At 36.8% G+C, this 27,439-nt stretch overlaps 1 protein-coding gene across 1 annotated transcript in view; it reads right to left on the bottom strand.

Moving 5' to 3' along the window:
* The window catches only part of LOC6036655 (mitogen-activated protein kinase 1), a 167,389-nt gene that overhangs the window by 19,028 nt on the left and 120,922 nt on the right, over window positions 1-27,439 (bottom strand). The window contains exons 4-5 of the mRNA XM_038258490.1: window positions 18,996-19,106; window positions 13,185-13,319 (exon numbers count right to left, since the gene is read on the bottom strand). Of these exons, the coding sequence (XP_038114418.1) occupies window positions 13,185-13,319; window positions 18,996-19,106 (246 nt within the window). The remainder of the gene's footprint in view (window positions 1-13,184; window positions 13,320-18,995; window positions 19,107-27,439) is intronic.

Genomic DNA, 27,439 nt, shown 5'->3' with positions numbered 1-27,439 from the left:
CCAACCAGGATGAAACACGAAATAAAATTCTTTTCTTTTCACACACAATGCCACATAATTGACCGCGCGTCACCACCCAACAAATTGAACTGATTTTCTTCTGCTTGTGGGCAAGCCAACCAGGATGAAACACGAAATAAAATTCTTTTCTTTTCACACACAATGCCACATAATTGACCGCGCGTCACCACCCAACAAATTGAACTGATTTTCCTCTGCTTGTGGGCAAGCCAACCAGGATGAAACACGAAATAAAATTCTTTTCTTTTCACACACAATGCCACATAATTGACCGCGCGTCACCACCCAACAAATTGAACTGATTTTCCTCTGCTTGTGGGCAAGCCAACCAGGATGAAACACGAAATAAAATTCTTTTCTTTTCACACACAATGCCACATAATTGACCGCGCGTCACCACCCAACAAATTGAACTGATTTTCTTCTGCTTGTGGGCAAGCCAACCAGGATGAAACACGAAATAAAATTCTTTTCTTTTCACACACAATGCCACATAATTGACCGCGCGTCACCACCCAACAAATTGAACTGATTTTCTTCTGCTTGTGGGCAAGCCAACCAGGATGAAACACGAAATAAAATTCTTTTCTTTTCACACACAATGCCACATAATTGACCGCGCGTAACCAACCAACAAATTGAACTGATTTTCCTTTGCTTGTGGGCAAGCCAACCAGGATGAAACACGAAATAAAATTCTTTTCTTTTCACACACAATGCCACATAATTGACCGCACGTCACCACCCAACAAATTGAACTCACGGTAACATCCACTCGCTGGTTCTCGGCAAAAACTCAAGCAATCAGGCGGACTCTTTTCCAGTGATTTGTAAAGTTTTTAAGATGATTCTTGTTGCATATGAAAGACTCGTATTTAATACTAAAATGTAAACGTAGATTAGCATCTACCCGTAGATGCTTCTCCGTTATTGACCAGTACATTCAAAAAAAATCCATGGACGAAAGATGAAAACTGGAGTTTTTTTTAAAAAGGTCCAATAAACCAAATTTCCAGTTTTTGCTTTTTGGGTGTTTTTAGAACCGCCTTGAGTCAGGGGTATTGAAAAACACTCAAAAAGCAAAAACTGAAAATTTGGTTTATTGGTCCTTTTCAAAAAAAAACTCCAGAAAAGTAGGAACCAATCATCACCACTTCGCATATTTCAAAGACCCCCATCATGCTGATCAATACCGGCGCCGGCCACGACTAGTGGTAAGACACGGAGAAGTGGATAGGAATGTACTAAAATTTTATAACGTAGATTTTTACTAAACTAACATTTTCGTAATAGAAAGACACAACTTTTGATACCCTAAAATGTAAAATGTGCTTAAATGTTTGAGTTATTTTACGAAAAATGTGGTTTTACGAAAATCGTCGAAGTGACCATTTTTCGGAACCCTCACTCCAATTTTGAGCCCGATCGGACAACTTTTTAGTACCATGAGAGGAGGCACATGGTGGCCCAAGTAAATTTTTTATAATTTGTAACTAAGCATTATTATATGTCGTATTCATGTCGTGTTAATCCGAAAAATCGCTAAAAAATCAAAAAATCAGCTCTATCGATTCACCTTGAAAGAACTCGTCTATCTCGAACCCTCGAATTTTGAGAAAATAAATTCCGTGGAGGTCGAGTGATGTTCGTATGTGGTAAAATTTTGCAAAATTTTGTGTCGCGCCGTTCTCACCTCCCATATATCCGATTTCGATTCTTCTGAATGCAGATGAAAGCTAGTGTGCTGAACCTGGGCGAGTTGCCGCGCAAATTTCGAAATATTCATCTGTTTTCGGATGCGGCCAGACTTTTCAACAAAATACACAGTTTTCAAATGAAAATATGGTAAAATTTTTGCGTTTTCAATTTCTTTTAGAAAACACATCATTAATAATACCTTGCTTTCATCATAAGATTTTTTGTATCAAGTCGATGTTGTGAATTGAAAGAAGTTATATTCTTTAGTAAGAAAGGCTCTATCTCACCCCTGGTGGGATTAAATCGGTTTTCAATTTAAATTTTTCTATTTTATTTATTACTAGGCTGGGTGATGAATAGAGAGAATGCGTAACGTGATTTTCGAATAATCCCATTTTGTTTACATCTTCAAAGTAGGAGGCTGTTCAAACACAAACGTGACTTCATGACATGACTTATTGGTAAATGAGCTGTTTTATAATCAGTAGTATGTGTATTATTTCGTCTAGTTTTTGATTTTTTTTACTGCAAAATGGTCGCGTTTCAATCGATTAGGATAGGTTTTTCTTTTTTACAGGTGACGAAGAACTGAAAGAAGAAATATAAAAATTATAAAAAATTACGATCTCGCCTTCAACTTTCTTAAGATTTCTTGACTTCAACTCCAGGTTCTCAAAAGCCACAAATTTTTCATTCTGCAAAAAAGAAAAAAAAATCAATTTTTAATGATCGATAACAATACTCTCTGCTTTTGGCGAACAGTAAATTGGTTCCACTTTAACAGTTTAGAATTGAGGCTGTTTTGGGAACAACTATTCAGCACCCAGCTACTAGGCATCTCCATTAGTATGAAAAAAAAACACTTTTTTCTGAAAACGCAATTTTCACCGATTGGAAAATTTGAGTCGAACATATTTTTAATCAGGAAGGTGAAACACAACTTTCTACGTATAAATCCCATGGGTCTTCTCAATTTATAATAATTTGCTTTCCCGGGAAACGAGAAATTTTCTACCAATTCCCCGGGAAATCCCGGGAATTCCCGGGAAATTTGAAATTTAAAAAAAAATATTCTGATCCCGCCTCTGATTAAATTTTTGCAATAAAATTGAATAGATCAGTAACTTTAATGGCCAAATCAGTGTGAGTATTAATTAATTGCTTAACTGTCATTACAATATACAAATTCTAATTTTATATGCTGTCTTTTAAATCGTACCGAATAAGACAAATATCGTTTGTATTTTTTGTTGTAAAATATTATATGTTTGTGTTTGAAAATTGAGTAAGATCCATGCCCCACAACCAAAAAAATGCTTTTAAATTAGTTTCTGTTACTAATTCGAGAGAATATGCTTATGAATAACATTGTCAGATAAAGCTGAAATAAAAAAAAATGCAAGTAATATGTTTTTCATGGTAAATAACTTTTCCAAGAGCAATATTTACTGGTTTCAGCTAATGAATAACAAGATAAACATTGAATTTTTTTTTTAAATAAATATGTCTTTATTGAACTTTCTTATAATAATTACATTTCATTTACATTCTAAGTGGTATGGCTCTTCATCTTTGTTGTATTTTTCGTTTTATTATTAACTGTTCACATTCATTAATTAACTTCAAATTGTTTTACATTTTTGAATTGAATCGAATACATTTGAGTAAAAAAGAAAAAAAATATCTTTAACAACTAATCCTAACTTAAAACTTAAAAAAGTAAATTCATTGAAATATTAAAAATCATTAGAACGAGTAAACTACGAACTGTATTTTAAGATAAATCCTCCAAGCGTTCTTACTTGTTCTGCACGAGTTTTGCACCCACGCAGTGTTGTTGTCATCTCGATGAAAATATTCAGAAGTTCTTGTGGTGAAAACAGGTCACTGCTGCCTTCATCCGTTGATGCTGGTTGGTTTTCCCTCGGTTGCTGACTGAAGCCAGGAGGTGTTGTATTCTCTGCAACTTTTGGCCGCTGATTCAACGGCAATGGCTGCAGATTTGGAACCACTCGAACAAATCTCGCTCCTGGCGACGCCAAAGCAGGAAAATCCACGTCCGTGAAAGTTGGTGGTGTTTTGCGACGATTTGGATGGTGCCTCGTCGTCGCTTGCTGCCGAATTTTTACAAACTCAGCTCGTTTTGGGCAGCTTCGATTCTTGGTAGAATGGTCGCCGCCGCAATTGAAGCATTTCGCTTCGATGTTCTCGTTGATTGTTTCGCAAGCTTGAGTTTTGTGCTCACCTCCGCAGGTTGCACAACGACTCTTGATGAAACAATTCCTTCCACCATGCCCAAACTGCAAACAGTTCGAACACTGTGTCACGTCACGGTGCACTGGACGATAACGTTCCCAAGACACGATGATGTTGAAAATTGCCCGAACTGCTTTCAGCTCAGACGGCATTGTTGATCCTTTCTCGAGATGAACCAGGTACAGTTGATCACGATACTTGATGTCCTTGTTGTGTCTCGTCATCTTGAAGACTTCGATCACGTTCAACTTCAGAGATTTGAGCTCTTCTTTCAGCACACTCACATCCATGTCGTACAGGCCTCGGAGGACCTGTTTCATGGGGCGTTTACCTGGATCGTCATGGCTGTAGTATTCAATCTTGGTGTTGTTCAGGAAATCCCGAACGTAGTTGTAATCCTTTCTGGTAGGTAGTAGAATTTTGAGTCCATCAGCACACAAGCGAATGGAAGCTCGTAAAGCACCAGATTTGATAAACCCGGTCAGCCACTTACGCACCGAATCCGATGACGATGTTTTCACAAAAATGGGTGGCAACTTTTCCCGTCGTTCAAATTCTTCCTTCTCGCTCACGTCCACAGGGAGGGTAGCGAACTGGTTTCCAGACGAATTTTGAGCGTCCTTGCTCAAACTGCCTGGCTTTGCAGGTAGCGCTTCGGCATTCTTTAGCTTCTTCAAATCTGCCGATCCTGCTGGTGAGGACCGCCTGTTTTTCTTGCCGTGAGGCATTTTTGCACTTTTTAAGCACTTTTCAGGAGCTAAAATCCAGGAGTACCTCACTGATTGGTGGTCCACAAGGGAATGAAGGTATAGGGTTTACTTTATGGCTGAACATCATTTTCATCTTCGTAAATAAAACGATTCAGCATGAATTTTAATCGGAAAAATCGCTAAAAAATCACACTGCATCGATTTTCGACGCTTCGTCGCTAAGTCGACAAGTTGTCATATCAAGCTTCGAATACTGGCGCGAGAATGCTGGCGCATATATTTTGTGGTTCGAGATATACTAGTAGCTTGTCTACAGATGTTTCCTACAACATATAAGATATCGTAGTTTTTTGGTTTCTTTTGCCCTGTCTGTTTTTGCATAACTGTCCAATGTTTATGCAAAAACTTTTGTGACATAGGACATTCATCCGGCTTCAATCAATTTGTTTCCCATGTGCTCCTAAAATCGCCTAAAAGTTGGCTTCATTTTAACGTGAGTTCGTAAGTTTATTTAACAGATTTCGTTGGATTCCATTAGGAGCTTTCTCACCTTTTCATCGTTTATATCGTTTTCAAAGTTTTCAATGCTCGCGACGCCAATGCAATGGTTTTCTCCCTAAGTTGCGATTGAGTGTGTAGTGGTGCGGTTGTCTCACTTTCGTGAAGCTGAATGGAAAGCTTTCCTGCACCGTGCGGCATACGCGGTTCACTTGTACCTCGGTTTAGCTTTGCGCCTGCTTTGTTCGGCTTATGGGGTCGTACCGAAATAAGAAAACCAAAACCGCGGTGTGCGTTGTCACTAAAAATTTGTACGATTAAAAATATTCTTTTGGTGAAAATTGCGTTTTTAATTTCATTTGGAAAACACATCATTTATAATACCTTGCTTTCATCATAAGATTTTTATCATATCATATCATATATTTATCATATCACTTTCTTTTGTGCTGACATTATAAATAAACAAAGTCGATGTTATGTATTGAAAGAAGTTCTACTATTGTTATCAGGGCTGCGGAGTCGGGTCATATTTCAAACGACTCCGACTCCGACTCCGGCTTTCTCAGATTAGCCGACTCCGACTCCGACTCCGGCTCCGGCTTTCAACAAATGGTTGGCTCCGACTCCGACTCCGGCCTACCAACTCTAGCCGACTCCGACTCCGACTCCAGCTTTCAACAAATGGTTGGCTCCGACTCCGACTCCGACTCCACATATTTTTAAATGTTTCAAAAGTTAGTTAACTATTATTAGTTAATTATTTTTAAAACATTGATAAATAGGATTATTTAAATACTCTCTAAGCCGGGACCGTGGTGTAGGGGTAAGCGTGATTGCCTCTCACCCAGTCGGCCTGGGTTCGATCCCAGAAGGTCCCGGTGGCAAATTTTGAGACGAGATTTGTCTGATCACGCCTTCCGTCGGATGGGGAAGTAAATGTTGGCCCCGGTCTAACCTACAGGTTAGGTCGATAGCTCAGTCCAGGTGTAGGAGTCGTCTCCCTGGGTCCTGTCCTGGTGGAGTCGCTGGTAGGCAGTTGGACTCACAATCCAAAGGTCGTCAGTTCGAATCCCGGGGTGGATGGAAGCTAAGGTGTAAAAAGAGGTTTGCAATTGCCTCAACAATCAAGCCTTCGGACACCTAGTTTCGAGTAGGAATCCCGTAATCGGGAACGCCAAGGCAATGCTGTAGAACGAATAATTTGATTTTTTTAAATACTCTCTAAGTGTCATGTTTTTCTCAAGAAAAATAAGTTAAGTAAAAGTGAAGTAAAGTAAATAAACGGAAAAAAAGTTTCTAGGTTACAAGTTTTATACGTTATGGGAACAGAAATCAAAAAATATCTTCAGTTTTAGAGGCATTTTGAGAAGAACAGTTTTGTAAGTAAATTTGGATTTATTTGCTTAACCTCAAATTTGAAAAAAAAATTTCAAAGCTAATTTGCTCACTTTCAGGCTGACATTTTTAAGAAGCACAGTGACAGGCACGTTGTTTTAAAATGTCAATTTTAAACGAAACATTTTTTTTTGTTTTTTTTTTTTTTAAGACGTACATGGACATCATGCCATAGCTGAAGGAGATTATTATTGCAAATCAATGTATCTAAACAATTTCTTCGTGGAAAGGGCGCTTAAGATGTCCTTTTCAAATATCTGTGACATGGAAAATATTTTACCCTGGAAATTTTTAATTTATTTTAATTTTAAAATTTTATATACTTTAAAAAGGAAGCGCACGATACTTCGTGAATCTTCACCTAAAACGAAGCTTTATGAATGATCTTGCGCCTCCATCAAAATATATGAAAAAACATAAAATATAATAAAAAATAAATATCCACAAGTAAAATATTTTCTAGGTCACAATTATTTCATTTTTTCAGGTACATTGATATGCAATGAATATCACCTTCCGTCATATTGGCGTGGGACAAACAGTATGAGAAAATTCGTACCAGTTGATATTATTTTGATTTTGTTTTTTTATAATATTTGAAAAATAAATTAAAAACCTATAATTTGTTCTACACATTTTTATTAGTTCATTTTTGTACTGAATTCTTGAGATTTTTTCAACGATAATTTGCAACGATATCAAAATAGTTTACCTAAAATCAACATCAATATCAACAATCAATGATTATTTAAAAATTTGTTGCAACTTGTTTTGATATTTTTTGTTACTTTCAATTATTTTAAATGCAACTCTTTGATTTTCTTGTACTCAGTTATAAACAAAATGTGCATGTTGAGTTCCAAGTAAGAGATTGTTATTATCGTTGATTATTCACAATTCGCAATTCGCAATTTTCAGTGTAAGAACGGGCCTTGACCGATCTTATGCACTAGGTTCCCGACGAACACGCACTGCCCTTACACCTACATCTCACCCTTGCTCTGAGTCAGTACGAGCAGCACGCTAGAACACGCTTTGAGTGTTCGTGCCAGGCATGCACACCTTCTTTTCCGGTTACGCATTTTAACTCGGCCGGGAGTGGTACATTACGTAGGGTTTGATGTAAGTATAAGCGCCTAACCATTTATAGTGTGCCTATCAACTTTCATTAAAGCAAAAACTGTTTTATTTTTAGTTTAAATTCAAAAACTGATTGTTATTTACTGTGTATTGTTTTCTCCTGAAATCTTCCCTATTGTTGAGTCGTGTTTATCTGTTGCTATTTCTTTTGTCGCGGTGTTTTGTTACAATTTTTGGTCCTAAGCATGTTATAAAAGTTTACCAAAAATACAATAGTAATATTTGTGTTAATTCTTTGATCATTCCCAAAATTGAACAAGGGCTCGAACCTCATTTGTTTGAAGAAAAGGGTAAAGATTGAAAACAATGGACAGTGAAAGAAATATACTATTTGAAGAATCAATAGTAAAAGAAAGATAGTAATTTATGAAGTAGATAAAGAAATTTACAATAGTTAATAAATAGAGGTAACAAACAAGCTTAGATTGTATTAAGTGCAATTTATAGGGCAGATGAAAAATTATTCAAATAGATAAATAAAGATAAACAAAATTGACATCGCTGCCAAATTAAGGGAAAACAGACAGTTTGTTGCAGCAGCATAAATTGGTAAAAAAGAGTGGAAAAGCGTTGAGAAATGAGAGAATCAAATGATTAAAATCAAAATCAAATAGAGGATAGTAAACAGAAGCCACGTTAGGAAATCAGTGAGACAAAATAAACAGAAGATAGATGGTAGCTGAAAATGAAGAGAAGAGAAACCCCGTTGTGCGATGTTTCAGGTACATCCACAGCAGTTGACTCAACATACTGCGAATCAAAACAATACCGTCTACAATCACAAATGACTTCCCTTTCCCACATTGTCGCGCCCCTTTCTTTTAGCCGTCTCGACTCTGACCCGCGGTGGTCAAAGGTTTACGATCCGTTTCCACAGGCCACCAGCTAGGTCATCATGAAAACCAAGCCAACGTGGAGGTAAGAAAATAGGACACTTGCAAGGAACCAGAGCTATACTGTCTTGATCAAAAATGATCTAACAGGACTACGGACGCAGTCAGTGACGCTCCTTCCAGGATGTTCCTCGCCTAAGCGTCAACTGAAATGGGAACATCAGCATCATTCGCCCTTGGCCTGCATTGTTATTATCGTTGATTATTTGTTACAAAAGTTAAACTGTCAGTGACTTTTTTCGATTTGGGTCATTCCACCTGAAATGTGCAAGAAAAAATGCAAATTTGAAAATTACCATCTCCGATTCTGCTCAAATTTGGCAGAGCTGTTGAGACTGTTAAAACATGTAAAAATCCCGAGTTTCATCCAAATCAGACCACCCCCTCCATTTTTGTACCCTCCCAAAAAATCGACTTTTTGGCGATTTTTGAGCGAAACCCCTATCTTCGAACGACGATAACTCAGGAACCACAAATCTTAGAGAGTCGGTCTTAGACTCAATTTTGAAGGAAATTGGACGTAGAATCCATTTCCGTGATCAAAATTTAGATTAAAATATTTTTTCTACCTGTATTGCGCAATTGAAAACTTTGAATGGCCGTATCTCAAAACAGCCCTATTTATTTTTTAAATTTGACCTCACCATCGTATTCCCCGTCCAATTTTACATAAGAATCACTTATCGACAGAAAGGAATATGTTTCGTTCCAGAGATATCGAATTTTAAAGTTTTGAGTATTTGAGATTACCTAAATTAGCTACACTCGCCACATATGCTAGAAGGACTCGGGCGCGCTGATCAATAACTGCTACCTGTTTATTTATTGAAATACGATTTCATCCCAATTTATCATTAGCAAATTAGGCAAAAATTGTAGGAAAATGCTGTATTAATCTTAAATTTAAAAAAATAGTATGGGGTGAATTTATGTGCTAGCCCACAGGACAGAGCAAGAACGACACGCAATACAGAGCAGAATGGAATTCCCGCTGTGCTAGCAGGAAATTGAAATTGATGTTGTAAGTAACACTTAAGAAAAAGTGTACAATACATTATCGTATCAAAATTATGAATTAACATGAATAATACTCTCGTGAAGCATGATTAAGCAAGAGGATTTCTGGAAAGTATAAAGCTGAAAAAGTAAGAAAATCACAAAGATTAATTAACCGTTCGAACAATTATCTTTTTTTTTTGTCAATCATTTCGAAATCTTGGAAGACGATACAGCTGCTGTCCACATGTATCAGAAGTATATGGTTTCGTTTTTGAAATTAAATTTACCAGAATTGAAAAAAAACATCAATTTTTCAGATGAAACTGGTTCACAATATAAAAATCAGTTTAATATGATCATGCTCAATCTTTCAAACCGTAAGGCAGATTTTGGGGTTTATTGCTGAATGACACTATTTTGATACCGCACATGGCAAAAGCTCTAGAATCCATGAGAATTATTTCATCTACTACATCCAGCTCTGCATTTATCCTTGCTTCAAATAAAAGAAATAATTTGATAAAGTGGGAAGAAATGAGGAATTAGGAAAAATATGAGAACAATAGATTTTTTTGTTTAATTGTGTTGTAAAAACGTTGTAGCATTTGCAAATAAATATTGAAAGTTCAAATTTTACCTAATATGCTTCAATGACACTGACATCAGGAAAAACAGTGCATTCAAAATTACCCAATAAATATTCCTTAAACAAAAAATAGATTGTTCAAGGTATTGATTATCTCAAAATCGTATAAAATTATAAAAATAATTCATCTTACAGAACACCAGGTAGTAATTATTGATCAGCGCGCCCGAGTCCTTCTAGCATATGTGGCGAGTGTAGCTAATTTAGGTAATCTCAAATACTCAAAACTTTAAAATTCGATATCTCTGGAACGAAACATATTCCTTTCTGTCGATAAGTGATTCTTATGTAAAATTGGACGGGGAATACGATGTTGAGGTCAAATTTAAAAAATAAATAGGGCTGTTTTGAGATACGGCCATTCAAAGTTTTGAATTGCGAAATACAGGTAGAAAACATATTTTAATCCAAATTTTGATCACGGAAATGGATTCTACGTCCAATTTCCTTCAAAATTGAGTCTAAGACCGACTCCCTAAGATTTATGGTTCCTGAGTTATCGTCGTTTGAAGATAGGGGTTTTGCTCAAAAATAGCCAAAAAGTCGATTTTTTGGGAGGGTACAAAACTTGAGGGGGAGGTCCGATTTGGATGAAATTCGGGATTTTTGCATGTTTTGATAGTCTCAACAGCTCTGCCAAATTTGAGCAGAATCGGAGATGGTAATTTTCAAATGGTGTTCCGCTTCAGATGGAATGACCCATTTGCAAAAACAGTGATTACTATTTTTAATCTTTTTATGTACCTCGTAATTTTTTCCCAAAAAATGATTTAACTTAAAACTTCCAAGACACTTGCTATCGGGGTAAAAGATGACTGTGAGTGTACTTTTTCAGAAATAACTGGATGAAATTTTGTCAAATTTGAATTGAAAAGGCACATAAATATAGGCAAAAGGAAGCATCCAAAAACTGACAACATAACCAATATTTTTTAATATTTTTTTAAATTATGATACTACAAACTTGGGTAAGAGGTTATAATTTAGTGATTATAGTGTAATAACACAATTAGAGCTTTTCAATCACAATAAAAAGTTTCAAAAACATAATGTCATCTGATAAATCAATTAAAAATATAAGATGTTTTGTAAATTAAGCTGTTCTATAGGAAATACTGAACAATAAAAAAAAACATATTTTTTTGTTAAATTTAAGATAACTCTGGCTCCGACTCCGACTCCGGGTAATCAGAAATCTTCGGCTCCGACTCCGACTCCGACTCCAGCTCTTAAAATTCAGCCGACTCCGGCTCCGACTCCGACTCCAGCTGTTCGAGTTTTGACGACTCCGACTCCGACTCCAGTTCCCCAAAAAGACCCGACTCCACCGACTCCGGCTCCGGCTCCGACTCCGACTCCGACTCCACAGCCCTGATTGTTATATTCTTTAGTAAGAAAGTCTCTATCTCAGTCCAAGGGGGGTTAAATCGGTTTTTTTTTTCCTAATTTTGGGCATGCCATCAAATGGGCGTCCAATTTTACACAAAAGACTCTTTGACAACTAATTTCCAAATCACCATTGCAGGTTGCAAATGATTGAAAAACTCGATTTTTTTTTCGAATATTCAGAAACGAAAGAGATCGTATCGCCCCTCCGTCACGAGATATCGAAAAATGGACCTCGGTTTCGTGACCATGGATCAAAATTATCCCTTGCGACAAAGAGAAGAGAGGTCGTGGCAACTGCTCTGTGACCCAGGATCATAAAATCAAATTTTAAGCTATGACTTGACTCTGGAATGTTTAGATGCAATTTTTGTATGGATGAACAAATAGCGCAAATTGGCTTCTTTGACTAAAGGGATTGGCTAGTTTAAGACTTTTTATTAAAACAAAAAAAAAATCAGAAATACTGATTTCTGGGAGAATTGCTCTAAAGCATCACAGCTAAAAAAATAGCAATCCAGCTGCGTGTAAAAGGCCTGGGTGTAAAATAAACATTGCATTATTTTATGCAACTTTATGTGATTTTACATTCTGAAATATGTAGACCATCAGTATGGGAAACCTACTTGACCGAAATGTCAAGCTCATATATGCGTTTATCCTTCCAGTTTTTCATCGGTCTGATGGTCGAGCGGGCTAAGGCGCCAGTCCTTACTGTTGGTGCTGGGTTTGAATCCCGTCGGTTGCAACTTTTTTTTTGTGTTTGCAAAAATTGTACATGCAGTGTGTAATATTAAGTGTTTATTTTGACGAAGGTGATGTGCATGCTTTTGCATGCGATTTTACCATCGGATTTTTTGCTGTGCATTTAAAGCTAAATTAACAGTTTTTACACATTTAACCTTTTTAATATGGATTTAACTGGAAATTAACAAAACTAGCCAAACTGTTTTAAAATGTGATTTTATTCAAATGAAAAAAAAAATCAAATGGCAAGCTAAACAATTGCACGTATCGGAACCATTAAACTGAATTGATTTAAAAGATCAATACTGCTCCTGATGTTAACTACCAGAAATAGAAAGTCACTACAAACGAAGCAAACTGATTACAGATCATACTATGTTGTCACTACATGGCTGCCAACATATTATAACAATTCATCTGCACACAACCCCTGACGAACAAAGCATTTTCCCTTCAACATGACAATGGCTGATGCGCAGTCTAGTTGGCTCATTAGTGAAAGGTGTGTTTGTTTCGTAGAATTCTAGGATCTGACTTGAATAATAAAATCCGGCACTCAACCAACTCAATTTTCATTCCTTCCAGGCGTTCTCATAACAGAAAAAAGGGTGATTGAGTTTACAAAGGATTCGACAGACGGCAGCGAGTTTTTCAATCACTTTTTTCGTGAACACAAACAAAAACAATCTAAAGCATCGGCAAAAATCCGGCAGGATCCCTTCCGGTGGAATATTTCTACGTCCTTAGAATAACGATAAGAGCAAAAAAAAAAGTGTAAATCTCAACACTCACCTTTAAATCACAAGTCGTGTTCAGCAGCAGGTTGCTCGGCTTCAGATCCCGGTGCAGGACGTTCGCCGAGTGGATGTACTTGAGACCTCGCAGAATTTGGTACAGGAAGTAGCAGATATGATCGTTGCTTAGTCTCTGCGGGAGGATAAGTTTGCGTAAGAAGAAATATTTCATTATCATATAACATCATTAGTATGGGGTGGTGGAAAGGGGCGCAAAAGTCACTTCGAGGAGCGATTGTTATAAACGAGCGTCGGAATCTCGGGCGGAAAATTCCGCCGGGCATCTGGCGCGGGGGGGTGTGGCTATTTCTAGCTGCTTCCCATTACTCTCAATCATCTCGCCAGTGGCAGCAGCAGCCGGAGTTGGAGTTGGAGCTCGGGATATTCGAGGATGGTGTGGAGTGGATGAAGAGCGGCCAAAAGCGAATCTTCTGGAGGTGGCCTCGGGCGCGGACACATTTGGCCGGGTCAAATTGTGCGTTGCTTTTAATTAATGAAATTTATAAACTGTCCGAGTTTGTCTAGCTATCTGAAGCTGTCTCTGTTGCCAAGGTTGTAGGCTAAAGTTAATGGCTGCTGATGCCCGAGGCGAGGACCGGAGAGCGGGAGTGGTCGAAGCCCTACGGTGTGGAAAATTTTCCGTCAGGATTGAGTTTGGTGGACTTGGAATACGTAGAAATTATCGGAACGATGAAATATGGAAGCGTTTTTTTTATCATTTGAAGGGAAAACGATTTAAACAAAATAGAACGCTGCATTTAAATTCAAGTCGTCGCCATCGTGCTAACTTGTCGTACGTGCATTTTGGGCCAAATTGAGTTAAGAACGCCATATTGTGCAGCTCACAATGCCTCACCTTTTGACCGTCACAGATCCCCAAAATTCGATTTCAATCCTGAGATATTCAACATAAACCGAAAAAACTCCGTGCATTTTTGTCACTTTATATATGAAAGTAGTTTCAATCTTGTCGTGCTATCTTGTCACTCCATGAAAATTGATGTAAGTGCGACAAAAGGCCAAACGGATTTCAGGCCAGGAAAGTCAGGATGCGTTTGTCGCACGTACAAGCTAGACTACCGTAAACATTTGTAATTATAACTCGGGACTCCAGCAACCAACTTCAACCAAACTTTGGGACAATGCACAGAATGGTGAGCCAAACAAAACGTGTTTGTTATTGTTTACATTTCGTGCTCTTGTTTTTGAATATTCAAGGTCAAACATTAAAACGCGTTTTTCTCGGAACGTCAAAATGGCGGGTGCGACAAGATAGCACGACGACGTCGAAGTGTTCCGTTTACAGTGAGAGGCAAAAACACTCCCTTTTCTGAAACCAGCAATTTTCAGGCAGAGTTAAGCTGCAATCCATAAAAAAGACTTGTATTGCAGTATTTTGCTGAAGAGCAATTTTCTAGAATTTCGAAAAATATAAAACTATGTCCATCGATTCGTAATGACCAAATGAGCCAGTTTGTTTCATTAGTTGTAAAGACTTGTAACTTTATAGAAAAGTGTTATGAAAAAAAATCGAAAATCTGTACCTCGAAAAGGAAATTTCTGATCGATTTGGTGTCTTCGAAAAATTTTAAGTTACGATTTTTTTTTGAAAAAATGTGTTTTTTAAGTATCAAAAATGCACAAAAAACATTTTTAAAAGTTACATAAAATTTTAAATCGAAAAGAACTTTTGTTAATTTTTTACCAAGTGCACCGTTTTTGAGTTATAGTTAGGGGAAATAAACCCATTTTGATCAGTCTAAGCCGTTCGACCAATTCTCATCTTTTTTGTCGGTTTGCGCTTTTAAATCAACATTTTCAGAAGTATCAACAATGGAGAGTTGCTTGCTCACTTTTTTTTGAGCTATTTATTACTTTGCAACAATCAAACACACTTTATGAAAGCTGTAATTCATGATCAAAGAGCTGATAGGCCAATAATAGAAATAGGCTGAGAAAGGGTATATTTCCCCTAATTTTAGTATAAATTTTACAACAAAATTGTGTTTGTTAACTTTTCGAAAAAGTGTCCAGCCTAGTGATAAAAGTTTTCAAAAAGCTGAGAAAATTCTCGGCAAATCGCTTTTTTGAACATTTTTGATCCGATGTTTGGTTGCAGAAATATCTGGAGATTTTTTAAAAGGACCTACAAACAAAAATTTTGTTTTTTAACCTTTTGAGTGCTTTTGAAACCACCTTGGGGCAGGGGTATTAAAAAAACGAAAAAAAACCATTTTTTTTTTAATTTTTTAGCCTTTTTTCAAATAAAAAAACCCACATATAACCACGAAAAAAATTGAAATTACCAAAAATGAGTTTTTCTAAGTTCTACTCAATTGAACCTCTATTTTCAAACGATTATAATTGATGTTGATGATCTTGGAAACCGTTGAGCAGATTTTCAATGTTAAAAGAAAAACTTGTGTGAAGTTTTCTCAATCTCTTGAAAAACATATTTCTCAGATTTTGAAATCACGACTACATTTCAATAGGGCCAAATAATATGATTTTGGGGAAAATAATATGATTTGAATCCATTTTGAAATGTAAGTCGTGATATAAACAGCTGAAAATATTCTTTTCATAGAGTTTCTCCTTTGTTTCACATTGTAACATAGGAAATATGTGTAATGTTTCCAAGATATCATTGATTAAAAATTTAGAATCGATTGAGCAGAGCTAAAAAACAATTCATTCTATTTTAAATTAAAAAGGGACGATTATGTTGAAAATTTAATTTAAAAATAGCTTTAATTCAATAACAAAATTTTCAATCAAAATTTTACAGAAGTGATTTTCGATTCAGAATTCAATTTCACGTTAAAAATGAATTGTGAGTTACTTTCAAAAATACAATTTTTTTTTCACAAAAATCATAACTTAACCAATAACAAAACTTCCGTCATACCTTGTAGCTCAAAAATCGGTACTTATTTCTGCTAAAAGAAAAGATAAAATGGAACATGTCAAGTTTGTCAAAATCGTATTATGCCTAAAACATCAAATCAATCAGACAATCCCTTTCTTGAGATATTTATTTTCGGATGTTTTCATAGCACTTTTCTATGGACAGCCCTCAAGTTTGTATGGAGACTTGTATGAAGCAACTAATGATCCAAAAAGCTAAACATATGGAATATATAGTGTTTCACGGAAATAAAAAAAATACAAAAAAAATTAACTAGAATTTTGTTAGTGAAATTTTTGAGAACTGATAAGAAAATAAGTAACTTTATCTAGTGCAATTGCAATTTTTCTGCTAATGTTAACAATATTGAATTGTAAAATTTAATGTGTTTACAGAGACAATTGCAAATTCTTTCCAAACCTAGTATAAAACCAAGGAAGCTATTTATTATTTTTTAGAGAAAAATATATAAGTGGTTATGTAACAAACATGACCAATACGACAAAGAACTTTGCAGGAAGCTCTTAAAATCTATCTATTTCCTTTATTTGTATTTGCTAAGAAGCATTTGCATTTAAAAACATATGAACATTTCCTTGACCAAAACAAGTAATGCTCAACGTTGTTTTTAAGTACATCCTCTGATGTTCGGTTTCCTCCGGGGTGGCCTCCCTGGAGCGCATCAGTTTGCAAAGTAATGGAACGCCAACGGCATTTCGTTGATAAACTCATCAGAGCAGTGCCAGCGGCGTTGACTGTGCAGAATTGCACTAAGTGGCGGTTGTTTTCTTTCGGAAGTTCAAACAAAGATATGTTGAAATAAAGGAATGAATTTTCTTGGAATTATTTGTTCAAAACTTAAACTTTTCTCGTCAACACAATTTTGCACTTAGCTATGAAATGCAAAACAAAAAATCGTAAAGTTCAGTAAGTTTTGATGGGAAGCTTATAGAGCGCAAACAACAATAATCAACTCAGAGTGTAGTCGTACAACTTTCAACCTTCAACAGTTTGCTTCGCTTGAAACTTTACAAAAGCAATTAACGTCATGATTCGAATTCCCGGACGCTTCGAAACCCGGACACTTCATCTTGTTTTATCAATTATTTGGATATAAGTTCACATTTTAAATGTCAAAAATGGGTTATTTGATGAATTCTAACATCAACTTTCATTTAAAGTTTGTTTGAACGCTGTAGTTAATGTCAAAAAATTAAATAAAATAAAATTATAAGATTACAAAAAATGCGAAACATTTCACGTGAAATATTTCATAGGCGTCCGAAGCACCGGGAAGGCAAAGCAGGAATTTATGGTTTTGATTTCCTTAAATTCAAGCATTTTTTTTATATAAAATATCGATTGTTTTGATGTTAACAGCTTATTTGAGACCTAAAGAATACCATTTGCTAACATTTCAGTTGAAATTTGTTCTATTCATAAGCAAAATCGAGTGTCCGGAATTCGAAGCAAAAGTGTCCGGATTTCGAATCAACTTTTATCAGTGTCCGGGATTCGAAGCACAACAAATAATTTTAATTTTCAAATTCCGATGAAAAATTGTTAGAAAAGACATATTTTTCATGCATCTTCTTTAAACTGACTGTTAATACTACATCCTGATGATATTTCTTCATTTCCAACTTATTACCTGATTTTTTGTCAGCTATAAAAAAATGATATACTACTAAGTGTCCGGATTTCGAATCATGACGTTACTCAGGTCCTCCCCTAAACTTGGCGATTCATTTGATAGCCAACAATGTGCAGGAATTTCTTCTACTTTTTCTTATCACAAACCACAAACCACACAGCGCAATAAAATCCGTTCCAATCATGCCACCCAAAGTCCTGCGGGAGATTGGTTTTAAAGTCCAAGCTCAGCAAATTGGAAACGCTCCTGATTGAAAGTATCCGAAGTGATGAGAATGGCTTCATTTTATATTGGAGCTGAGCGACAAGGTATTAAAGACTGGCAATATCCACTTTCTTGTAACTCGATTAAAGTTGCAAAAAAAAACGCGTTATACTCTTTTATTTTTTTTTCAAGTTTTCACAAAAGTTCCTATTTCAAACATCCTCAGCTAAGCAATGACAAAAGTTGGAAAAAGTTATTTCTAAAAGTCCATCGTGTATCGTGTGAGTATGGCCCTTTATTTCTTCTTGAGTATGAAAATATTGGGGTCAAGGTGTATTCTTTGTCCAAAGCTAGATAGTTGTAAGTTTTTATTAATGTTACAATTTTTCAAGGAAAAATACATTCAGGCAAATTATGAGTAAATTTTTGAGTTTTTTTACATGAACTGCATGCTTTTACTTTTTGTAAAACCAGAACCTTAGACCTAGCCAAAATCACACCCGCTCACCCACCTAGAAACAAATATCCACCCAAAATACACCTACACAGCCACCCCGAAGGCTCTTGTATCTTCTGTTTTTGTTTCCAGAGCCCTCTGCACCCCTTCCGCAGGGGAGCCAAGCAAAGCCATGAATTATTCAAAAATTTCGCCCCCCATTGTTTTGTCCCCACTCTCGGGGAGGCCGGGCTGTTTGGGTTGATGCCGGGGGGAGTTTTTTTTTGAATGAAAACGAGAAAAAAAAGCTCGCTCAAAAGACTGAGCCCGAGACAGAGTTGCTGCTTGAGCTTTTGAAGTTCTATCCACCGAAGGGGGTTGTTGTTGGTTGCTCATGGTGACTTGCTGGCTGGTTGGCAGAGTTCCATCAAAACGAAGAGGCAGAGTGCTTTTCATTACCATCGTGGGCCCACGGCAAATGTAGGTCGTCGTCGGCGGCAGTGGCCAAACTTTGCGGTACCGTGCACCGGGGTGAGTAGGGACACCCGAGCCCTGTCCCTATTCAGCACCAGCTAACGGTTCAGTGGAATATTCCCGCTGCACTTACCTGTGTTTTCAGTAGTTTGTACAGATCAGTCTCCATTAAGCACTGCACAATGTATACGTCTTTCATCTGTTCTATGCTAGGCACCCGCAGGATATCTCGTATGTCTATGATCTGAAAGGAGAAAGCAGAGAAGAAAAAAAAAATAGTTTAAAAAACAGGAATCAACAAGGTAAATAAATCTAACGAGCGAAACGCCATTTGCATGCCACTCGTAGATTGTTGAGAACAGCAGCATTTTAACTGACAATCGTAGAAATAAAGGACGTGATGTTGTTTTGGAAGCAATTTGGAGCTGCACCATGAATTTTAAGAACATCACGGCCACTTAATTATTACGACTAATTAGCGAGCTCGTAGTAGCATTAATTGTTCTCAGAAGACTTTGAGTGGATTAGCCGTGAGAGAAGGAAAGAAGACTCTGTTGACTGGTATGCGAAACAAAGATTATGTGCTACACGTTTTTTTACTCAAAATTCCGTAATAATTTTACAATAGAGCGTACACAGCAAAAAAATAAATAAAAAAATAACATCGATCCGGCGAGAGTGATATTCAGAATTACCAAAAATTGGTAGTGTTGCCAATTGTTTAGAGCATGAGCATGAGCATGAGCATGGTTGACTGCCAATGAGCTGCTACTCCGTTATTGACAGATCAGCTGAAGTTAAACAATGAATCAAAAATGATCAGTGGGAGCCAACCATCCGTTCACTGTTTAACCCCTGAAGACCCCGACTTTATTAGTCAATACCGGCGCCCTCCCAAGAAGCCTGCAGTTCAACGAAAGGGAGGAATGTTAGTCCGATAGTTGAAGTTGCAGACTCATCAAGCACATAGTTTTTCGCTATATACTTGTTGATACCGCTTGAGACCGTTGAATCCACAGCATCTTCTTCAAGCATCACGTGATTTTGGTTAGTGGGATAAGGTATTGGCTTTTCGATGCCTCCCGAGCTACGACGCTATGGGGAGGACTTTCATAACAGACCCGTCGCCGAGCCTTCCGAGCAACGATGCTATGGGAAGGTCTTTCTGGTTAACACACAAAATCACTCACACACAGTTATTTTGCTCCACTATTAACTCAACGATCCAAATTGTCAGTGCGTCTTTCGTTCATTATATAGAAATGGCTTTTTCACCGCAAAAAAATAAAACCTTATTCGAAAAATTTAAACACAATCCACCCGACGCCGTGCCTTTCGATCAACGATGATATAGGAAGGGCTTTGAAAATCACAAAAGAAATCACTTTTCACTCCGCATATTTTTTACGACCACGCGCTCCCTTTGCCAATTATGCACTGATGACGCTGCATTTTCAGAGGGTAATCTTCTCCTCGCAGCACACAATACACGATAAAAATGCGAAACAAAAGGCACACAAAAAAAATCACTTTTCACTCCGAATATTTTTTACGACCACGCGCTCCCTTTGTCAATTATGCACTCTGCACTCGAACAGCAACACAAAAGAGATGGAAAATAACACGAAAAAATAGGACTTCGCGTCCACACAGGCACCGCACTCGGTAGTGTTGCCAATTGTTTAGAAAGCATAAACCAATCAAAAACCCAACAAATACAAAAGGTAGAGTGCGGGAACGTTGACTAGATTTACATTTGTCGGTTTTTCGGTTTTGTATTTAGTATGTAAAACCGACGCCTTACTTGAGTCGATAGAGCTATCTAAGCTCGATCTCACACACACTAGCACACCATTTGTTTTGCTGGCCGGTACAAAATTTAACCTCACTTTTTTTCGTGTACGTACATGCAATACATGCGCACGTAGATAACTCTATTGTGGACGGTGGGCAGCGCGTTAGCCTTGCAGGATTATTCGTGTTTAGCGCGTCTTTGTAATTTGTGTTTTTTGTGTTTTAATTAAGGTTAAACTTATTGTTTTGTGATTTTAAAGCCCTTCCTATATCATCGTTGATCAGAAGGTACGGCGTCGGGTAAATTATGCATTAATTTTCGAATAATGTGTAAAATTATCATTATGAAAAAAATCATTTCTGCAGGGTCCCCAAGAAAGGCCGAACCTCAAAAGGCCGAATCCCGAAAGGCCGAATTACTCGATAGGCAGAATTCTGATAAGGCCGAATGCTCAAAATGCCGAACCTCATAAGGCAAACCGCGCTCGAACTCACGGTTTGCTATTATTATTTTCATAAAGCATAGTCATGTAGCAAAAAATGGTTTCGAAATAAAGAAGGCATAACTTTCTAGCATTGCTACTAACTAAATTTTTAAAGTTTTCATTTGATTTGCCGCAAAAAAACTAAACAGAAATGCTTTAATTCATTCTTCTCTACTCACTTGCATGCATGGTAACAATATGATAGGTAAAGATAAAAAGAATGTATTCATTATGTACTTATTTCGCTTAAAATTACAAAAAAAAAATCACAATCCGTTAGTTTACTGTGTCTCTAAACATCAGAATCAATGAAAATCGTGAAAATAAGAACAAAATTTTGAATTCCATAATCCTTTTTGCCTTCTGAGCAAAAGACAAAATTCGGCCTTTTTAAGTTTTTAGGGGAAATATACCCATTTTAAACCTAATAAGCGGTCGTGTTTGAATGAAGCTGGATAGTCTGGAGTATTCCTTGAAATTTACTAAAACCAAGTATACCAACGAGTAGAGCAACTTTTGATAAACATTTCTGTTTATTTTCACTTTTATCAAAAGTTATGCTATTTCTTTTACAAGCACTTGAAAAACATATTTCCCAAATGTATTCTAATCAGCCGAGTGCATTGGGCCACGCCCATTTTGCTATTTTCAGCATAGTTCTTTTTTTCTTCCAGCGCTCTTTTGGGTCTACTTAGTGCTGCCAAAATTGATGAAATTTTAAGCGAAAACTCACGAAAAGTAGCATTTATAGAGAAAATTTCCTGGCATCACTGGCTCACTCCAACAGGCGCCGCTGGTGGTGTTTCAGCCTTCGATTGGAATGGGTCGTCAAAATTCAAACGTCAAAAGACTTGGCGCGTTTGTTTTTTTTAATGGGGCTTGCTAATTATTTACATGTTTCGGGATTATTTTTCAAGTCAGTGACTAGCTAATGTTCAATAGAACATGTTGCCGGAAATTTCATATCTTAAGCGCTTTGAAAACGTTAGCGCAAGTGAAAAGATATTGATGGTGATTTTTGTTAAGCAGTTAAGCTCTCATCTTGCGTATTTTTAGTTTTTAGTTTTTAGGATGTGTGTGCCACCAGAATGATGAGAAATAGTCTCGCAAAATAGAAATTATGATCAAAATGCATTAAATTTGAAGTTTTTGGCCAGTAAATGGCATAAATTTGCGTGTTTACTTGAGGCGGTGCTGTTGCTGGTAAGTGTATAGCTTAAAAAGTATTTTTGGAGCTTTAATCGAGCATCAAACTCTTCATATGACGAAGATAGGCGTTTGATTAGAAAGGGTATATTTCCCCTATTTTTTTAGTTTTTAGTTTTTATCCCTCGAAAATTTATCCCAATGAAAAATGAAATTCATTTACTGTTTCCCTAAAGAATTCCCCACTTGCGAAAATTTAGGCTCCATTTCTAAATGAGAATTTCCTAAAGCAAACATTCCTCCCCTTGACAAACGAAAATTTAACTTCCGTTTAATGAATTCGCCCTTCCGCGCTGCTATTTTTGGGGCCACCTTTCTAGTGTCTGTAACAATAATGTGGTGTGAATTTTAAAATGTCCTCCGGCAATCCAAATTACGTTGAGAGTCTCCCCACTCCAACACTCAGTATTATATCCTGACGAGACTGAACGAAACGAAATGAGCAAAGTTAATCATCGTGCCTGCTGAATTTGAAGTAAGGAGGCATTTCAAGCCGACGCAGACACGCCCATTTTGACAAACAATACAGCAAGTGATACCGGGCTTGAGATTGGAATTGAATTTATCATCAAAATTGTTAATGAAAGTTAGAATAATGGTCGGGTTTAGTTGTTCCTTGTTGTAACTTGAAAACATTGTATCATTCAAAACGCAACAAAATGAAATATTTCTAAAAATACAACTCATTAATCAACTTTATTCCCTCAATTAGAACGAGGGCGTGCCATGGCAAATACAACCCACAATTCGCAATAAATTTGTGATTGCTCTCGGGGATTCCCGTGTGGCCGCAATCACGGCGACGACGACCTGGACTGCTCCCCGGAGGAAATTCAATCCACCATCAGCAACTTCGCTTCAGCCAGCACAGTGCGCGCGTGGTGGTAAAGTATACCTCCATATCGCAACCACAAAAAGTGTAAGTGTACGTGTCAGGGCTCGCACCTGTCACTCAGCCTACACACACACCTACACAGATTTGTCTTGACAGTTCAGCAGATTCGTTTTAGTTCGTTGGCGCGGATTTTGTTAAACAAAGATGTATTTCGGTTGCATTCTGAATTATAAACGCTCCAGTTTTATCAAGGTATGATAGATTTGGGCTTCCTGGGCACGCTTCAATCAACAGAATTGAATTTTATTGCAAAAAATAATCTCATTACTGAATTCAGTTAAATTTACTGAAATTTGCACTACTGAAATTTTCAGTAAATGAAAACTTGCTGAAATTTCAGCAAACTTTGACGGATCCATACAAATTCTGACTGATGTTCAGCGAAAAACTAACTGAAAATTTAAGTAGTACAGTTTTCAGTAAACATTAACTGAAAACGAACATCAGAATTTGCTGTGTTCGGACAAATTTAGAACAAATTTCTGTCAAAATGGGGGCATGGGAATAACATTTTAATGAAAAACTAACTTAATCCACCTATGTGGTTGGTGCCTTCCTCATTTTTTACCAACTATTGGTGATTCGATGGGTTTGGACACAAATTTCATGTAGTTTTTCTTAAAATCCGCAATAAAAAGTACACAATATCAATTAAGTGGTCATAACTCGAGACAGGGTTGCCAGATCTTCAATGTTTTGGACTCGTTGGAAAGGTCTTTCGATTACCTAACCAACGGTGGGTTGAATGATGAATCCAGACATAGTTTCAATACATTTAAGTGAGATTCGGTCTCAAAAAAGTACATAAATATCACTTAATTGGGCATAACTCGAGACAGGGTTGCCAGATCTTCGATGTTTTAGACTCGTTGGAAAGAGTCTTGCGATTACCTAAACATGACGATATTTGAATCGATTTCCGGTCACTTATCCAACATCTGGATATTTACAAAAACAAATTTTTGTGCATAACATTTGAACTACATATCAAATCTTTATAAAAATCAATAGGTAGGTATGGGACCTTAAACCAAATCGAATGCAACTGGTTTGACCAAAATAGGTTCTACCAGTGCTGAGAAAACTCAGTGAGTATTTTGGTCACATACACACAGACATTTGTTCAGTTTTCGATTCTGAGTCGATAGGTATATGAAGGTGGGCCTACGAGCTTTCTGTGGAAAGATCATTTTTAGAGCAAGATTATAGCCTTACCTCAATGAGGAAGGCAAAACGAGTTTTAAAATGCACAATATGCGATTTTTTTGCGGTGTTGTACATTGGAATATCATAAAAATTCAAAACATTTTTAAGAGCATGAGCATGAGCATGAGAGATCACCCATGGTTGCCCCTCCGTTGCTGAACAGAACCGTAATATCCTTTCAGCACTACTGGTCATAGGCTTCGACGATCTAGTGGTGTTTCCCTTATCAACAGCATGTATGAATGCGCTGAAAAGATAAAACACCATGATTGCCAAAACTAGATCAGTTGCGAATAGGTAACAGTCATTGGTCACCAACGGCGCCCGCCATGTCAGTTTGTAGACCTCGAGTTTAAGGGACGGGAATGTTAGTTAGCGCAGGTTGCTACTAGGGCAGCTGATTTACTCTGTGCTTACACCCCACGAGCGCCAGGAACCTGAAAACTTGTTAGTAGGATGGGGTGTTTGGTCAGGATTCATCATAGAAGATGATGATGCGACCCAAAATCATAGTGTTTGTTGAAAGGTATTATATATTATTCTCAAGGCAAGCAATCGGATGCTGCGGATGAGACATTTCCCGTTTATCTGTTGTAAAGTTTTTAATGAAATGGTTTAATCTTAGACAGCCGGCTGTGGAAAGATAAAACCAAAATCATTTGTAATTAAAGAATGAAGGATTAAACAGTGTAACTTGTAAGTTGGGATGATTTCAGGAGTTTTAAATGATTGATTTTTAGTGTGGTATTGATTGACGAAGCGAACGACGAGTTACCATGTTTATCGAGCTCAAGTGATATGATTAGGTTTTGCTGCTTTTGCAATTATTTTACTGTTTTCAATATATATAAAAAAAACGCGCGTTCAATGTAAATAATTTGTCGACACGAATGCTTAAAAAACGCAAAAAAAAAAAAATCTGCCGAGACGACCAAAACTGTATAAAATATTATATCAACCGGATTATAAAACATTATTAATTTTATGAATTAACAAAATCAAATCGTAATGAGTAATTAGAAAGCCAACGCGTTTGAGTTTAACGTTCGAATATGCATTATTTACGCGACGAGAATATTTAATTTAAAAGTAGTACTCATTCATGCTTCCTTACATTCATGACCAATCATACAATTCTTTAAATCCAGAGTTTTTTTGAAAAGGACCTATAAACTATTGTCTTTCATATGTTTATAGGACCTATTAAAAAAACTCTAGAAATGATTATGGCATTTCTCAATAGGGAAAATGTCAAAACGCTTAGCTGTGAAAAAAGGTCGCTTGCGTCACTTAGTCTTTTCAGGAAAGCTGAGAGGTTTTGCGTAACGTCACAATGTTATTTAAACTTGAAGCTTGATGACGAACTTAAACCAACTCAATTCCGAAACATAATTAAAAGTTTTACTCACACATACTCTCTAACATTCAAAATCACAAATACATCCAACAAAGAACGAACTCACCAGCTTCAATGATCTCGACGGCAGCCATTGACATTTCGGAAGTACAACCTCCCGGTCACTCACGGTCACCGGCATCAAAGCAACCGCTTGCAGTGTGCCAAGCCACCAGCACAAACACTAGCAAACGCACATCCTCTTTCATGCAAACCGCCGCTGTTTTCTTCACAGCCTTGATCACATACCCCCCCTCCCCCCCTTCCCGTCACACATCTCAGCAGGCAAAGCAAGCAGCATCCTCCGGTTGGTGCTAAAGTGACGGCAATGTAGCTTCTTCCTCGTGTCATCTTGCGGCCAAATCATCCACAGCATTCACAGGATTTGCTACGTCATCAGGTACCGGCCACGCCAGCTGTCAGCCGTCACACAACGTTAGGAACCCACTTGCGACACCAATACACACTCAAGCACTCACAGTTCTTCCCTGCTTTATCACTCTCAAATTTTATTTGGGAAGATGGCTGACCGACCACCAGCGAAATATGCAAAATTAAAATGCCTCAAAACTACACCAAAACATCATTTCAGCTATGGAATTTCACCAATTTCACAATCCTCCTGTTCTGGACATCGTAAAGAGCAACTTTTCACTAACAAATTCAATAGATAACACACCAAAATTTACATTACTTTAAAGACCAAACTGACACGCACCCGTTCCTTTCTAAGGCACTCACGGAACCTATTAATGATGTGTTTAAAAAATTCAAAACATTTTTAACAAGCCTAAAAATGCTAAATATAGTTGTTTCAGCATTGATTATCAATGCGACATAAACTTTGAGAAACGGCCTCAGTGAATAAAAAAATAAAATCGACAAAATTATAGAACTTTTTATGATTTTTTTTCTGAAATTGCATTTATATCAAAAAATTATAACTTTGTAAATGTTTTTATTCCTTTGAAGAATTAAAAAAATGCATTTTATCTGTTTTAAATATAAAATGTTATGTAAAAAAATGTTTTTTTGCAATTCCGTCGTGAAACTACACACAGAAAAAAGTTTTGTAGAATCAGCCTGTACGAGGTTTGAATCAACAAAATGTTTGTTGAATATAATCAACGCCGATTTTGCGTTGAAACAAACCTTTTTTTTTTTTTTTTTTGAATTAAATATACTTTATTGAATCTTTCTTATAATAATTACATTTGGTTTACATAATAAGTGGTCAGCTGTGGCTCTTCAGCTTTAGTTTGCTTTTCGTGATTTAAACACTGTTTATTTTCTTAACTTTAAAAGTATATGATTTATCATTTTTGTAACACTAGGTACAATGAGGAAAAAAAAATTTAAGAAAACATAACCTAACCTAAAACTAACTTAATCTTACCATAAACTAAACCAATCCTTGAATCAAGGGGTATTCAGATATAGCACATTTTTCCCTGAATTTCAAACATTTTTCTTGAATCTTCTGATCCAACATTTTTACTTCTGCTAATTCATGAACCTCACTTGATCTTGTCCAGCCAGGAACATTCAAAACCATTTTGAGTACCTTGTTTTGGACACGCTGGAGCTTCAATTTA

The sequence above is a fragment of the Culex quinquefasciatus genome, chromosome 2 (genome assembly GCF_015732765.1).
Source record: "Culex quinquefasciatus strain JHB chromosome 2, VPISU_Cqui_1.0_pri_paternal, whole genome shotgun sequence".
Taxonomy (NCBI): Eukaryota; Metazoa; Arthropoda; class Insecta; order Diptera; family Culicidae; genus Culex; species Culex quinquefasciatus.
The sequence above is the reverse complement of the archived record's forward strand: the minus strand, read 5'-3'. Positions and strand labels throughout refer to the sequence as shown.